At 39.1% G+C, this 15,512-nt stretch overlaps 3 protein-coding genes across 5 annotated transcripts; 1 reads left to right on the top strand and 2 right to left on the bottom strand.

Moving 5' to 3' along the window:
- The first annotated feature begins 108 nt into the window (after positions 1-108).
- On the top strand, positions 109-5,497 carry LOC140935135 (uncharacterized). Of its 3 annotated transcripts, none has more exons than XM_073384668.1 (4): positions 109-271; positions 3,593-3,656; positions 4,296-4,406; positions 4,635-5,497. In XM_073384668.1, the coding sequence occupies exons 2-4, from the start codon at positions 3,618-3,620 to the stop codon at positions 4,788-4,790; spliced, it is 306 nt and encodes a 101-aa protein (XP_073240769.1). In that variant the 5' UTR covers positions 109-271; positions 3,593-3,617; the 3' UTR covers positions 4,791-5,497. The 3 variants fall into 3 exon arrangements, with proteins under 3 accessions (XP_073240769.1, XP_073240771.1, XP_073240770.1); XM_073384670.1 differs by lacking the exon at positions 109-271 and adding an exon at positions 459-482; XM_073384669.1 differs by lacking the exon at positions 109-271 and adding an exon at positions 2,444-2,506.
- Positions 5,498-5,568: 71 nt separating this feature from the next.
- Positions 5,569-14,920, bottom strand: LOC140933117 (uncharacterized). Its single transcript, XM_073382634.1, has 4 exons — positions 14,909-14,920; positions 13,839-14,078; positions 12,653-12,766; positions 5,569-6,433 (listed from the first exon to the last, which is right to left on the bottom strand). The coding sequence occupies exons 1-4, from the start codon at positions 14,918-14,920 to the stop codon at positions 6,302-6,304; spliced, it is 498 nt and encodes a 165-aa protein (XP_073238735.1). The 3' UTR covers positions 5,569-6,301.
- On the bottom strand, positions 7,347-9,122 carry LOC140932779 (uncharacterized). Its single transcript, XM_073382291.1, has 3 exons — positions 9,067-9,122; positions 8,092-8,471; positions 7,347-7,544 (listed from the first exon to the last, which is right to left on the bottom strand). The coding sequence occupies exons 1-3, from the start codon at positions 9,092-9,094 to the stop codon at positions 7,347-7,349; spliced, it is 606 nt and encodes a 201-aa protein (XP_073238392.1). The 5' UTR covers positions 9,095-9,122.
- Positions 14,921-15,512: the final 592 nt, after the last annotated feature.

Genomic DNA, 15,512 nt, shown 5'->3' with positions numbered 1-15,512 from the left:
CGGTGAAATGCCAAACAATGCTTCTATTATTAGTCATAGTACAATCACTTCCGTCTTTGTTATGCAAACCATCGGTACTTTAGCACATACCATTCATGCTTGATGCAAGGTCACGCTTGTGGTGAAGTCGAGCTGCGTGCGGGTTTTGCTCAAAACAGCTTTTCGCAACTTCTCCGAAGCTTTACAGCAAGAATTTCTTACTTAACAAGGAAATTGTGACAACGTGCAGTGAAGTCAAGTCCAGGAGGAACTACAGACACACTTTGTTAAGGTAAATCGTGAATTGCCCGCCTTCAATTTGCTTGCAGTTATGTAAAGCGTCTCAAGCGAAGAATACCCGAAATCCTTTTTTAACTTTTGCCTTTAGAGCTATAACAGCGTTAAAGCACGGTTTAGATTCTTTCCTGATCTTAATAGGTTATTGCTGCTTTCCATTTCGGTACAAGCAAAAACTCAACGGCATCTAAAACCCATTTCAAAAGCTATTTGTTTATCACTAGTGCGGATGGCTAGGATGCCATGCGTGAATAATTATATCCAAAACCCTAAGATATCCTTTCCGTATTGCAAATGATGGCATGGAAGTTAGACTCGATCAAGCTTTTGATATAGAAATGTAGTCAATCGGAAGTCAATTTGATTCTCCTGATTTCAAAGGTTTCTAATTATTGAATGACTAATATCAAAAGGACTTGGACATTTGACTAAAGTTTAGCTTTTAATAAATATAAACCCAGAAGAGAACTTTGTACTACACTGTAAAGGGATCCTAGGATGTATCTATTTTAAGACCACTTTCTCTCGAATTTCCTCCTCGATACCTTGATCACATTTCCTAATCCATTTCGTTATATCTAACTGAACCTCATCTCTGTGCTAATTCACTGTAACGTTTATGCCAGCGGGCAATATGATAATATTTTATAGGACGAAATATATGTTTTAATAGGGTACCACGTATTTGTAAGTCAACGTTTTTATCGGGACTTAATAATAATATAATAACGGTGAAACCTTTCAAAACTTCCGCTTGAAATAAGATAATAGTTGTGAGGATAAACTCATCCAAACCTAGACTAACGTTTATTTCGCAATATGGCACTTTGACGATTACTTGTCCATTCAACCGTATCCACCAGTCTGTTGTTTTTTTTCGGTTTTTGACACGAAATCTTACATAAGTTAATTCTTGCTTTGCAACCACGTGAAAAGGCGGCCATGTCTGCCGGCAAAATGATACACTTTTTGTTCGAGAATTTGCATGAAAAAAAGAGGGTGGATTCATTTGTTTTTAAGTTTAGATTCATTTGCAGTATATTATATTCATTATAGCCAAACCGTCCTCCGCCCCCTTTGTAGATAAGATAGTCGGTCAAGATGGCCACCTGAAGCGCTCCTTCTCGACCATCTTACGGAAAAATAAAGCACTGTGAGCAGTCTAACCCTTTGCGACATTGAGTGCTTCTGATGGGAAATTTTGTTTTTGATTTTAAAATTCGGATATCGGAAATGCAATAAAACATCTTATCCAAAATGGACTTCAAATCCAAGAAATCTGTTCTCAAGGTGGATTTCAGTCAAGAAGTCCAACTCCGGATTTCACTGAATTACTCGGTCTTTAATGTTATTTTTAGGAAATACGAAAAAGGAATTGCAAAAATGTTCTTGTGAACAGTGGTCTTTTTCTTCTTATTATAATACGCGTATCTTAAGACCGCTGTTTATGTGGAGAATAGTTTTGCCAATTTCCGCGGGAAAAGAGATGAAAGAAAAATCAATGAACCTCCGGACTTGGATTGCTGAAGGTGATTCTCTAGAAAACGAACCTGACGTAGATTTTCGGTGCAATTTGGTGCACTGTTGTAAGAAGTCAAGAGAACGTTAAAAGAGGTAGACTCGCAGTCTCTTATTTTTCTTTACAAATTTACAAAAGCCAAGCACGTGAACCGCTATAAACGAGTGCGCAAGCCCGAGAAGGAAAAAAATAAGAGACTGCTGACTCTTTTGTTCTGTCTGGGGACAACAAAGCTGTCAAGGTAATTAAACCCGAGTAACTTGAAACAAGTTTATAAATAGAACATAAACAACTGAAAAATTAAACTTTCTTCAAATCCGGTAAGATTGCTTTGAATTTCTTTCCTTGTGGAAATTTACAGAAATATCCTTAAACGTTTTAGTTTACAAGCGATTATCGCTTGATTCGTTATTGTTCGCAGTTGGTTGTGACGCGTGACTATTTTTTACCGCTTGCAACTCCACAGAGACCAGTCAATGATCTGTCAACAGCTGTAAATTTGACCAATCGGTTACTCCGTCTCTGGGCTGACGGAGGGCTTGTTTACTAGACTCCACAGTCCGTCTTTTCTCGTCTCGTCCTAAACCCTTATGTAACATACCGTCGTGGTTTCCAATCGCGCTGGCTGAGATAAGAACTAAACGGATTTTAAGAGAAAAGGCGAACTACCAGCAGTCTATAAAAGAGAGGGTCACCCTGCTCGTTTTCACGGTACAGTGCTGCTAAATACAGCTATTTAGACACCTTTGGTAATAACTGCACGCAGCCCAAAACTTGTAGACAAAAAGGCGCCATGATGATGCCTGTGCGTGATAAGGCACGCGCTTGACTTATCCGCTTAAGGGCCCCTTAACTTGCAAAAGGACGCAACATTGGTGGCTAACAACTCCCAACATTGTTGGATGTTACAGTTGCGTCCGTTTGCACACTCTGTTGCATGTTGCTGAGTGTTATTAAGAGTGGTTGTGCAAAGTTTGAAACCGGTCAAACGTTTGAGCCATCAACTCCCAACATTTCTTTTGTTCCGTATCTCCAAACCGTAACGCAACAATGTTGGATCCGTTTACACAGCTCTTCCAACTTTGTTGGGGCCTCGCACGCGCCAAAGATGGCTGTAGAATTCAAGTTTACTAAGTCTCATGGGGTTGTATCCTTCGCACTAAGCACTGCAGGTCCCAACATTGTTGGTTTTGTTGCATCCATTTTCACACCACTGAATTATGGACGCAACAATCTTTTTATTGTTGGCCCAACAACGTTGGAACTTGCTGCGTCCGTTTGCCAGAAGCTTAGCGTATCAGTCTTTTGATGCCTGTGTTTCTAGTTGACGCTTCAAAGTAGACTTAATATGTATGCCGGTTGTTCGACTCGTCACAGTTAAAACCTTAATTTGCCATTTAAAAATGATGTTTCTTTAGAAGCTCTCATTTTCAAATGTACCCGCCTGTTACTCTTAAGTACCCGCTTGTGCAAAAACTTATTGAAACCCCTGCACGCCGCTGTCATATGTACAGAATGAGATGCGCAGTGCAAAACTTACACTGACCTTAATTGAAATTGAACTTGAGGATGGATTTCTCGTCACTGAAATCCGTTTTTCGAGTTCAAGTTTGAATTTCAAAATCTAAATCCAGATTTCCCAATGACAAGCACCCACATAGTTCCGATCAGCATAATTTTGTACTTTTTCAAGAATCCATTGAAAATATTTTAAAAATATCTTATTAATAATTTGTCAATTTTTGGTCAACAGTTGCTGAAACGAAAAACTTACTTTCCCACTTGTTTATATCTTAGGAATCTTGTAATCTGACCGTGCAACATGGAGCAAATGAAGTTTGAAGAAGATCCAGCTTATCAGGTGTGCATCTAACTTTCAATTTAATTTTTCACTTTTAACAAATGAAACCTTCGCCTGGGATGGTGGGTAACTTCTTTAACACCAACCAGAGCGCATCTCAGTCCCCAGGCATGGTTTCAGAAGATCTTTGTTGTTCTAAAAGCAAGCTGTCCGACCACGCGACTAATCTGACACAAAGAGCAGTACAATAACACAAATTCCGATCGGATCACTATTTCTTTAAGCAGTTGAAACTAGGTTATATTAATTTTGGGGAAGATTGGTTCTCGTCCAAACACTCGCACAATTTTGAGGACCGCTCAAAACAAGAGCGTCAACAGTGCGGCATTTTCAATCTAGCGTCGAGCGATTTACCTCCACCGGTCCTTATCACCGCTCAGACAACTTCCTCTTGGATACATTTCGGTCGACTGAGTCACCTGTTTTTGGAAAAGACATCAGAATTGTAAACTAATGCAGCTATGAAGGACTCTTATATAGTTTACCACTGATTCAGGTATAAAAGCAAATCAAAGATAAACAGCTTCCTCGTCCAATCAAGGAAGCGAAAAGGTAGTGTTTCCTTTATTAATTCCTCTGATCAGTCCTCGAATCTAAAAGTGTAATAAACTTAGTCAAAGCATTTTGTATTCCCAACAGGAGGCTTGCAGGCGATTGTTGTTCAGTGATGGCACACGAACAGCTCTTGTTATTAGCTCTCTGCTGACGCTTTTCCCCATTGGAATAATTTCTTTGGTGTTTTGGATTCTGGTAAGCACTCAATTACATTGTTATTGGAAGCGCTGTTTTGAACATTTTCTAAAAAATGTATTCTTATTTGTCTCGCTTAATCAATTACTTACTCACTCAAAAATTAACCCAGCCACTCAACTCGCTCATACCCTCAGCCTGTTCATCCATCCATCCATCCATCCTTCTTCTTTTTCTGGGCACAGGTATAACGGATGCAAAACTAAATCTCTTTTTTTTTTCTTGTAGGCACGAAGGGCTGGGTCAATGGGACGCAAGAAGAAGGAAGCAGAAAACTTTCACGAGGCCGAAAACATGGCTCTGACGTCAATTTCGTTTGGATTGTGTGCCATACTAACTATTTTAATCTGCATTCCACAGTTAAAGGGCGCAGGTGTCAAGTGAGACGACTGTTTATAACGATTATTTGGGTTTCAGGTCAAAACGCACCAAACTGCACTTGTAATTCTTAAGTAAATTTTTCATGTAAACTCGGGGAAGACGAAGAAAAGTTTGCTATGTTTTTCCACTGCCATGTAATTCTTTAGACCTAAGCACCTTAACCCTGACTTTTCCTTAAAATACTGTTTGCACTTGTATAATTTCTAGTCTAGTCTTAAGGCCCATAATCATTATAGCACTGCAGCTTTTGACTGGATCTGACAGTCTTCATAAGCAACAACTGAGCTCTTTATGTGTATTTTTAGGTGGCAAAATGGGATTAAAATTGCGGGTGTAATGATAACCCCCTCTTCTAACTAGAGATAGCGTCGGACATGGATGGCCTATGTCCTGGTTAAGGATTTTGAACCCCTCCTAATCGATTTCAGGATTGGCCTTGGCGTTCCCAGATTGTTATTTGCTTCTGATGTTCGCCCAGCTTTCGCCCAGTCTGTTCTCTTGAACCCTAGCTGTCTTCCTGTGTAATACTGTTTGCAACTCAGTTCTTGTATTTGCAGTATAGCCAGCTAAAGTGCAGATTTGTGCGTTCCTAGTTTACTGAAAACCAAAACGACGTCCACGAGGACACTTTCTCGCTATTGTCTTTTTGTAGAATTGTTGTATAGGGTTTTGCATAAACTTTGTTAAATAAAATAACACCATTATAATAACGACTTCAGACTGTATTGCATTTATGTTTCTTAATCGGTTCTCCTACTAGACATCCCTTGTTAAGTTATGGGTTAAGATGCTCGTAATGGCTTTGAGGTCACAAGTCGTTCAAAAGGCATGGGTGTCATCGCGGACAAAAGCATTTTATCGATTTGTGACGTGTCTCAAGGATAAATCTGGATATTTTTCCCAAGAATTCTGGCCACTTTAGACCGCAAGGACAATGCTATTGCAAATTCTTAATCAGGCCGTTTTAAGCAGCAAAAATGAGGGTTCTTGTCGGAGTAGTTAGCGGAATTTAGAGCTCACTTTAGGACAGCCAACGAGTGTATGTATCTCTTTGTTGCTAATTGAAGACCAAGAAGTCTATAGTCCTTTTGATATCCAATCTGAGCGCCAATTTCCGAAAGAACGAGGACAAAAGCAGCAGAAAAGCTACAAAAGCAAAAACATTTATGTCCAAGTAGCGCCGCCCGCCTCCCATACCGTGCATTCCTGGTTCCCGCCCCTTTATTCATTGCTTTAGCCCATTTTTGATTGCGAAATATTAAGTATCGTTACAGAGCTTCCCCTTATTTCTCTAGCTTCCTGCATCAAGACTAAGGCTAATGGACATAGAAAATTAAAGAAAAAAGAAAAAATAATAACGTGGTCTATGAAGTTGGGTGGAGTTGTTCTTTAGAGAGGGGAAGACTTAACAGTCACAAAAAGAACTAATTAACTTGTGGTCTATAAATGACCATGTCATGTCTCAATGTTCTGTATTCCTTTAAAACTGAGCCCCAATTTAGCTTCCATATAAGCTAATATACTGCATAAAAAATAAATATCCACAAAGGTAAACCGGTTATTATGGCAAGCACATTTAGCCACATAGCAGCGTTTGAGTTTCTGACTGCTTCTTGGTGATCTCCTCTTTTGAGTGACTCGTTGACCTAAAACCGAACGTGAAACAAAGATTATGTGAGAAAAACTAGACACATTTGATAGTAAAGTTTAATCAGTTTACACACAATTGTTAGCGGATTCAATTCATCGTGTATAGGTTGCTATAATGAATTTATTACTTTTTTAGCGTAACTTAATATGAAAGGAGTGTCAGTTCAGGGTAAAGAATAATTTAAAAATTGTACATTAGTTTTCTAATTTGCTGGAAATGATGACTACATTGGAAATACGTGTACGCGTCCTCTGGGATACGCAGAGGATCTAACATGGCCAGGGGAGCACAAGATCAGTAAGAGAGCCTGTACCAACTTCTTGCTCCTTTTTGCGATTTCTGCTGCTGAGCTTTACTTTCTGGTGAACACCACTACAATTTCCTAAAAATACTATTTGCCTACGACATGAAAAAAATAAAACTTACGAGGGTTAGGGTTAGGATTAGTCGTAGGTCATAACTAAACAGACCGGTAGGCAAATGCAAAGTAACAATGGCCGAAATTATCTTACCAGATAAGAAAACACAAAGGCTATTATTCCAAGTGGCATACAAAATATGACAGAAAAAATAGATAGTGCCATCCAAATTGAAGGAGCCGGAGCCACTACAACAGGTCTCTAAATTTAGATATACAGAAGTAAATATTAGTAGTGTACGTGATTAGATTTATACAAGCAAGTTATCTGCTGTTAAAACAGCTTTACATTCTTATTCGTTAAGCCGTTTATTACGATACCAGTGACAAATCGTCAACCAAGTTTCAACTCTTGTAGTGAAGCCAGCACCTTTTAATTTCTGTTGGAGAAAAGTGTTCTCAGATTCTGGGGAGGAGATTCTACTTGCGAGATACAAAGAAACCGAATTCGAACTTCGAAACACATCACATAACCGCGCCACGTCAATGATTATATAAAACTGTAAAATACCTGCTGCATTTGTGCAAGCTGAGCTGTCTGCACAGGTAAACCATTATGCATGTGTGTCACTTGTGGCACAGGTGGCCGATTTGGTGTAGTAATTATAGTTGCTGCACCACTGTAAGGAGGCTGCTGAACGGTGACAGGTGGGGCATGGTACGGCGGCGGTTGATCTTGGTAACCGTGCTATCATAATCGCCACAAAGCAAAGCACAAAAATTAAACACTGTTTTATCACTGTGCAATCTATCATTAAGATCCATTAAGGTTTGAACATAATCAATGAGCTTTTGATTTAAGAAAACATATCTGTTAGGAAGTTTAACGCAAAAGCAGAGAAAACAAAATACCACGCGAGATCAGTTTATTCGTGTGCTTTTGATGAAAAGAAACTTTTTACTCTGAGTAGATTCCGAGAAAAATGAAAAAAATTGGCACAACTAAGTACCTTTTTTTAAAGAATATCCCTCCCTATTTTTTAACTTCATGGTAGGTGAGATGTAACTACTGGTCACGCCTTCTACTTTTTACAGCGGTTGCGCCGATGTTTACTCCGGCCCCAAGTAAAAACATTAAGGCCAAATAATATAAGAAGCGTATGTCATCAGTGCATCGACATTTCGATGAACATTGGGAAAGAGTACCTTATTTCTCCAGCTTGTGATAATTTTTATTTCTTTTTGCCTGTTGGCGCATTAAAAAACGTTACAATGGTGTTAAGACATAGTCTTACATTGGTATATGACGTAGAAGAAACTTGGACTGATTGTTGACCAGTAGGTGGTGCTGTATGAAGTGGGACGCCAGACTGTGCCAACACAACACCACCAAAGTTCGGTCGAGCCTGAGAATTTCCTTGAAGTGGGACGCCAGGCTGTGCCAATACAACACCACCAAGGTTCGGTCGAGCTTGAGATGTGCCTTGAAGTTGGACGCCAGGTTGTCCCAACACAACACCACCAAGGTTCGGTCGAGCCTGAGAAGTTCCAGACAGTATCTGCCTTGCTTGTCGATTAGGAAACTGAATCTGACCCAAATCAATTCCACCAGTGTCGCCTCCCAGGTTAAGCTCTAGATTTGCGTCAATGCTTAATCCGCCATCGCAGCTTAAACCTTATGACATAGGTTTCAAGTTCAAGAGTTAAGTTTATTGTTTTGCGATAAGACGTGCGAGGCAGAAGAAGTTCTTAATATTTTACAAGCTAATGGCGAGGAGGCCCAAAGGAAACCACCATGCTTAAAAGGAATAGGCTCCTTCAAATAATTATTATAACGAAGTAAACTGAGAGGTATACATGCCGTAAAATCAATGAAAGATCTACAGTAAATATTAAAACATATTATTAGAGAATTAGTTCGGCGAAAAAATGTCAAGCGAAGATAATAAGGAAAAGATCCCTATTCCGTTTACGAATTAGAAACATTTCTTTTGCCCCCATGTAAGGCGATCCAAGACAGTCTTGGATTATATTCTGAATTCCACGTTGTGGATTCCGGAGCTACTGGATTCCGAATTCTTTGTCAGTGGAACTTGGATTCTGGATTACAATTGTTTGCGGGATTCCGGATCCGGATTCCACAAGCAAAAATTTCCCGGATTCCGGAATCTGCATTACCTTGCACGAGGCAATTTCTTCAGAGGCCGATCAGTCAATTCGCTGCACTATTTCCATACAAATATACAAAAAAACCTGTTAGCTCTTGTTACCTGAGAAGTCGAGTTGCAAATCCTCCATGATTTACCTTGCCTGTATCACTGGCACCCTTCAAAGGTGATTAATATTCTGTAAGCTGTTATTTGCAAATAAACTACTGACACATAGATTTACACAGGGACAATATCAACAATAAAAAAGTATTGAACTTGTACATATAGTGCAAGTGCTTGTTTTATGCCTCATTCTCTTTAATGTTTCCGCATAGCGCCTTTAGATTGCCATGCCTGTGTCTCAGCTTTGAGTTGCCCCCTCTGCCTCATTGACGGAAACTGCGTTCTACCATTTCATCCACTTTCTTCCCAGGCTTATGAAGGCCCCCCTTTTTTATGGGAAGAAATTAACTATGTTTTTGATCTTCTGCTGCGTGACCTCCAAAATCATGCCTTGTAGATTTTTTTTATGGAGAATTGATACCGCCATCTTCGCTTAATTAAATAAGTCCCTCCGTCTATTAAGCCCCCACCCCACCCCCGTAAACATGCTTGAAATAAATAAGCGTCCTAGGGGGCTTAATACTGGAGAAGATTCACGGTAGGTCACATGACAAGCATTATTATCTTTTCTGCAAACATAAACCATTTTTCTATTTTTTAAAAAAGCTTTAAACATTATTTTCAACAAAAATTCGAAAAACTCTGTGGTTTCTGCTACAAATGACTTGACGCTAACCATCAGTCGACAAACATGTGCCAAGACGAAAAAAGGGACCGCTTTTAAAAATCAATAATTTTGAAAAAAAAACAAGGAAAAAAAAAACAAAAACAAAAATTTTTAGGGGTTGTTATCAACAGTACGTTCGATAAATTTGGCTCTTAAAATTCACGCAGATATGGATCCAACATGCTTGAACGCAGTAACGTTAGTTATATTGACTGAGTACTTTAACCACTGAATTTTTAGTCGAATTACTTCCTTAGTCCATTCGTCCTTTTAAGCTGCTTTTGCAGTCATGTCCCAGTGGCGCCGTAAACAAAAAAAGGCGAGTAGTAATAAATTTTAACTTGTTTAAAAACAGAATAACTGGAAAACTAGAAAGATCAAGAGCTACAGAAGCACTGATCTGTGCGGCTCATCCCGATACACCAGCCGTTATGTAGCTTGGCCATATTCAATGTTGCCTTTGTGGCGATCGATTGGTCTTTCCATTTGATTTCACAATGCCTTCTTGAGACTAGATGGCGCTTATGCACAAGGACGGCCAGTCCGCAACTTGTGCCGCAAGGAATATTGGCTGTGAGCGCTGAACGTTATTCACAACACGATGGTTTAATCCCACGTTAGGACAGAAAATTCTTGACGAGCTTCGAAGAATCGAACTTTCGCTGCAATAATGAACTTTATTGAAGCGAAGCGATGAGACGTTAAAGATGTTAAAAAGAAGCGATGCGTGGCAAAGCGGTGAATAGGCGGTGTAGACGAAGAAAGCGGTTTACAAAGCGGTTTCGAAAAGTAAGAAATAAATACAGCGAAAGGTATAGTTAGATTAACCAGAAAATACCTTTTAAAACTACAAAAACAAACTTTGAATTTCATGAATACGATGCAAAAAAAAGGCTTTATAAAACGTAACATGCACAAAGTGAAAAAACTTACTTCTGTGTCCGCGTTAGGGATTTCACAGCGTTGACGTTGAGCCTTACTTTGATCTTAACACGATGACACTTTGACTAGAACTGAAAAAGTTTTCTGAGCACGTTTGACAATGCTAACTAATACAAAGGATGATAGATTTCTTTGTTTGTAAATCATACGTAGGCAAGTATATCCATGGCAAAAACCACAAATACTATAAGATAATAACGCAAAAGAAACTACAAATGGTTCGAAAGGAAATACTAAAAACCAGAAAATATTTGGCAGTAACATTCCCGGTCTCTTAAACACTACAAGTTGTTTAACACTATGAAAATCAGGATATATACAGAAAACTAAGCAGACAGTTTAACTAAAACATAAATTCAGTTTGTAGCTTAAACTTTATCATGCATTAAATGTTCAAATAATGTTCATTTGTTTACTGTCTGTGTAAAATTGTAAGCAACTTCTTCCGTGTCTTGAGTAGCATCCATCCGTTCCTCTGCGGTCAGCAAAAGGATTAGCTTGTTAACCGGTATATGCAGCTCTGTTGTGTGCTTTCTAAGGACGACACTTCTGACGAGACCTTTAGAATCTGGCTCTACTCTGGTTACCACGCTCATAGGCCAAACATTGCGAGGTGCGTTTTCATCTCTAACTAGAACGACGTCGTCGACCTTCAGGTTGCCCTTTACTTTGTTCTACTTGGCCCTCTCCTGAAGCGTTGGTACGTAATCCCGTTTCCATCGCGACCAAAACAGGTTGCAGAGGTACTGAACACGACGCCAACGTCGGCGATTGTAGACGTCACTGCGTTGGAACTTGCCAGGCGGTGGCAGGACAAAGCATGTCTTCATTGTCAGGATCTGGTTTGGTGATAGAGGGTAAGGGTCCTTAACATCGCTGGAGATAACAGTCAGAGGTCTTGAGTTGATGATAGATTCAACTTCACACATAAGGGTCTGTAAGGATTCATAATCTATACGACTTCAGTGTTCACGTAATAGAGTATCAAGAATTCGACGTGCCCGTCCGCATTTGTCTTTCCCAGACCTGCAGCAGGGGGATTGAATTTCCAGTCTATGTTTTGCCATGTGATGTCTCAATGCTCCGTATTCCTTTATTACTGAGCCCCAATTTAGCTTCTACATAAGATAAAATATTGCATAAAAAATAAATATGCACAAAGGTAAACCGCTTATTATGGCAAGCACATTTAGACACTTAGCAATGTTTGAGTTTCTGAGTGCTCCTTGGTGATCTCCTCTTTTGAGTGACTCGTTGACCTGAAACCAAACGTGAAAAAAGATTATGTGAGTAAAAAATGGACAAATTTGATAATAAACTTTTTGGACGCTAAAGTTTAATCAGTCTTGAACTTTTTACATACAATTGTTAGCGGATTAAATTCATGTGTACAGCTTGCTGAATGAATTTATTATTTTTTTAGCGCAACTTAAGATAAAAGGAGTGTCAGTTCAGGGTAAAGAATAATTTAAAATTGTATATAAATTTTCTAAATTGTTGGAAATGATGACTGTATTGGAAATACGTGTACGCGTCCGCTGGGATACACAGAGGATCTAACGTGGCCAGGGGAGCACAAGAACAGTAAGAGAGCCCGTATCCACTACTTGATCCTTGTTTAAGAGGTAATTCTTCTCCCAGAATTAGTAGAAACAAGTCTACCATGAGGAAATATAATATCTGTTAATGAGGCAATAGCCAGTAAGGTATCAGGGTTAAGTTTTTCTTCTGATTTTGACGCAATGTCCTTATTGACTATTTGCGATTTCTACTGCTGAGCTTTACTTTCTGGTGAACACCACTACAGTTTTTTGAAGATACTATTTGCCTACGAAATGAGAAAATTACAACAGATTCACTCTCACACCTCCTGTATTCCCAAACTTACGAGGGTTAGGATTAAGATAAGCTGTAGCTCATAAGTAAACAGACCGGTAGGCAAATGCAAACTAACGATGGCCGAAATTATCTTACCAGATAAGAAAACACAAAGGCTACTATTCCAAGTGGTAGCGTACAAAATATGACAGAAAAAATAGAAAGTGCCATCCAGTTTGAAGGAGGAGCCGGAGCCACTACAACAGGTCTCTAAATTTAGATATACAGAAGTAAATATTAGTAGTGTATGTGATTAGATTAATACAAGCAAGTTTTCTGCTGTTAAAACAACTAGCTTAATTCTTATTCGTTAACCCGTTTATTATGACACCAGTGACAATATAGCCAACAAAGCTTCAACTCTTGTAGTGAAGCCAGCACCTTTTAATTTCTGTTGGAAAAAAGTGATCTCAGATTCTGGGGAGGAGATTTTACTTGCAAGATACAAAGGAAAAAACTCTGAACCTCCATGCGAATTCGAACTTCGAAACACATCACACATAACCGCGCCCCGTCAACGATTATATAAAACTGTATAATACCTGCTGCATTTGTGCAAGCTGAGCTGTTTGCAAAGGTAAACCATTATGCATGTGAGTCACTTGTGGCACAGGTGGCCTATTTGGTGTAGTAATTATAGTTGCTGCACCACTGTAAGGAGGCTGCTGAAGGGTGACAGGTGGGGCATGGTACGGAGGCGGCTGAACTTGGTAACCGTGCTATCATAATTGCCACAAAGCAAAGTACAAAAATTAAACATTGTTTTATCACTGTGCTATCTATCATTAAGATCCATTAAGGTTTGAACATAATCAATGAGCTTTTGATTTAAGAAAAAATATCTGTTAGGAAGTTTAACGCAAAGACGCGAAAAATACCACGCGAGTCAGAGGGATATTTATCAAAATCAGTTAAATTCGTGTGCTTTTAATGAAAATAAAGTTTTTACTCCGAGTAGATTCCGTGAAAAATGAAAAGATTGGTACAACTAGGTACCTTTTTTTAAAAAAGAATATCCCTCCCTATTTTTTAACTTCATGGTAGGTGAGATGTAACTACTGTTCAAGCCTTATACTTTTTTACGGCGGTTAGCCGATGTTTACTCCGGCCGCAAGTAAAAACATTAAGGCCAAATAATACAAGAAGCGTGTGTCATCAGTGCATCGACATTTCGATGAAGATTGGGAAAGAGTACCTTATTTCTCCAGCTTGTGATAATCTTTATTTTTTTGCCTGTTGGCGCATTAAAAAACGTTACAATGGTGTTAAGACATAGTCTTACATTGGTATATGATGTAGTAGAAACTTGGACTGATTGTTGACCAGTAGGTGGTGCTGTATGAAGTGGGACGCCAGACTGTGCCAACACAACACCACCAAAGTTCGGTAGAGCCTGAGAATTTCCTTGAAGTGGGACGCCAGGCTGTGCCAATACAACACCATCAAGGTTCGGTCGAGCCTGAGATGTGCCTTGAAGTTGGACGCCAGGTTGTGCCAATACAACACCACCAAGGTTTAAGCTCTAGATTTGCGTCAATGCTCAATTCGCCATCGCAGCTTAAACCTTATGACATAGGTGTCAAGTTTAAGAGTCAAGTTTATGGCTTTGCCATAAGATATGCAAAGCAGAAGAAGTTCTAAATATTAAAAAGCTAATGGCGAGGAAGCCCAAAGGAAACCACCAGGATTAAAAGGAATAGGCTCCCTCAAAAAATTATAATAACGAAGTAAACTGAGAGGCAAAATCAATGAAAGAGCTACAGTAAATTTTATAATTTATTTTTTTCTAAGCTTGCGAGCGGGCGGAATCCTCCATATCCTGCAATCTGAGTGGTTGCGAGAGCAGGCGGCATTTTACGATCTTGCCCGCTAACCCCCCTTAACCCGGGCGGAATCGTTGGCAGTTTCATTTACAAGTTTGTTTGTTGTTTGTGAACGAGAAAAAACCGTCATTTTCAAACCATTTTTCTCTTAAAACTTACATTGTTATTAGCATTAGTTAGGGAAAATTGAATTTTGGTATTCAGACAAAAAATCTGAATGGAGAATCAAGCAAGTCAGCCACGAAAATCGCTAAAGAAGGCAAAACAGGTGGCTCGTGAAGTCGCTTCACTAGCTTTATAACCGCGCTGTAAGTTCTGCAATCTTGCTTTTATGCACCGTTTATTGGACATGTTTGCTCTGTTTGTAGTTTTGTTTTCCATTTTTCCTGTATGAATCTACATTGTATCTTTTTTCATTGAATTTTGCCTCACTAGTTTTCTACTTATCAGAAAAGGTTGTTGTCAATGATTGCATTTAGCTTCCAATCTTAAATAAACAACACGAATCAATTTTTCAGCAGTCCATTACCGTAGTTTTCATTTCTTTCAATAACTTGTTACTCAAATCGCCTTCTTTTATTCGAATTCAATTCAAAACCTTTAAACTGGTAGGTGCAATTAGGTCCTTTGTGCAGTTTTCATCCTGCTCGATTGAACTAATTATCTTAAGCAATTTTTGAATTTATTAAGCCGAAGAAAATCCTTGCTTTTTTTTCCTGGGGCTTTTAATATCAAGCTCGTCAATTCTTTTATCCTTGTTTGACACTTAGCCTGAATTGTCTAGCAAGACACAAAATCCTTTCTTTATTCTAAAAGAGAGCAGTATAAAGTGCCATAATATAAATTACCGAGCTAAAAATCGTGTTGCAATGTTTTGTTTTGGTTTGCAATCGATCGCACGCTTCATCAACGAACTCGCCCTACTTCAACACATATAGGTTGGAGAGTGAAGTAAAATTTTTTTGAAACTTTTAAATCTCAGTACGAAAAAAATAAAAATGCTTTTCACCGGCCTAGGTCGGTACTTAATGGGAGAAACTGTGCCCTCGGGCGGTACTCAAAACCTCGGGCACAGTTTCTCCCAATACGGACCTCCCAGCCGCTGAATAACATATATATTATTAGATAATTAG

This window comes from Porites lutea, chromosome 4 (assembly GCF_958299795.1).
Source record: "Porites lutea chromosome 4, jaPorLute2.1, whole genome shotgun sequence".
In the NCBI taxonomy this organism is placed as follows: domain Eukaryota; kingdom Metazoa; phylum Cnidaria; class Anthozoa; order Scleractinia; family Poritidae; genus Porites; species Porites lutea.
This window is presented reverse-complemented; position numbering and strand designations above follow the sequence as displayed.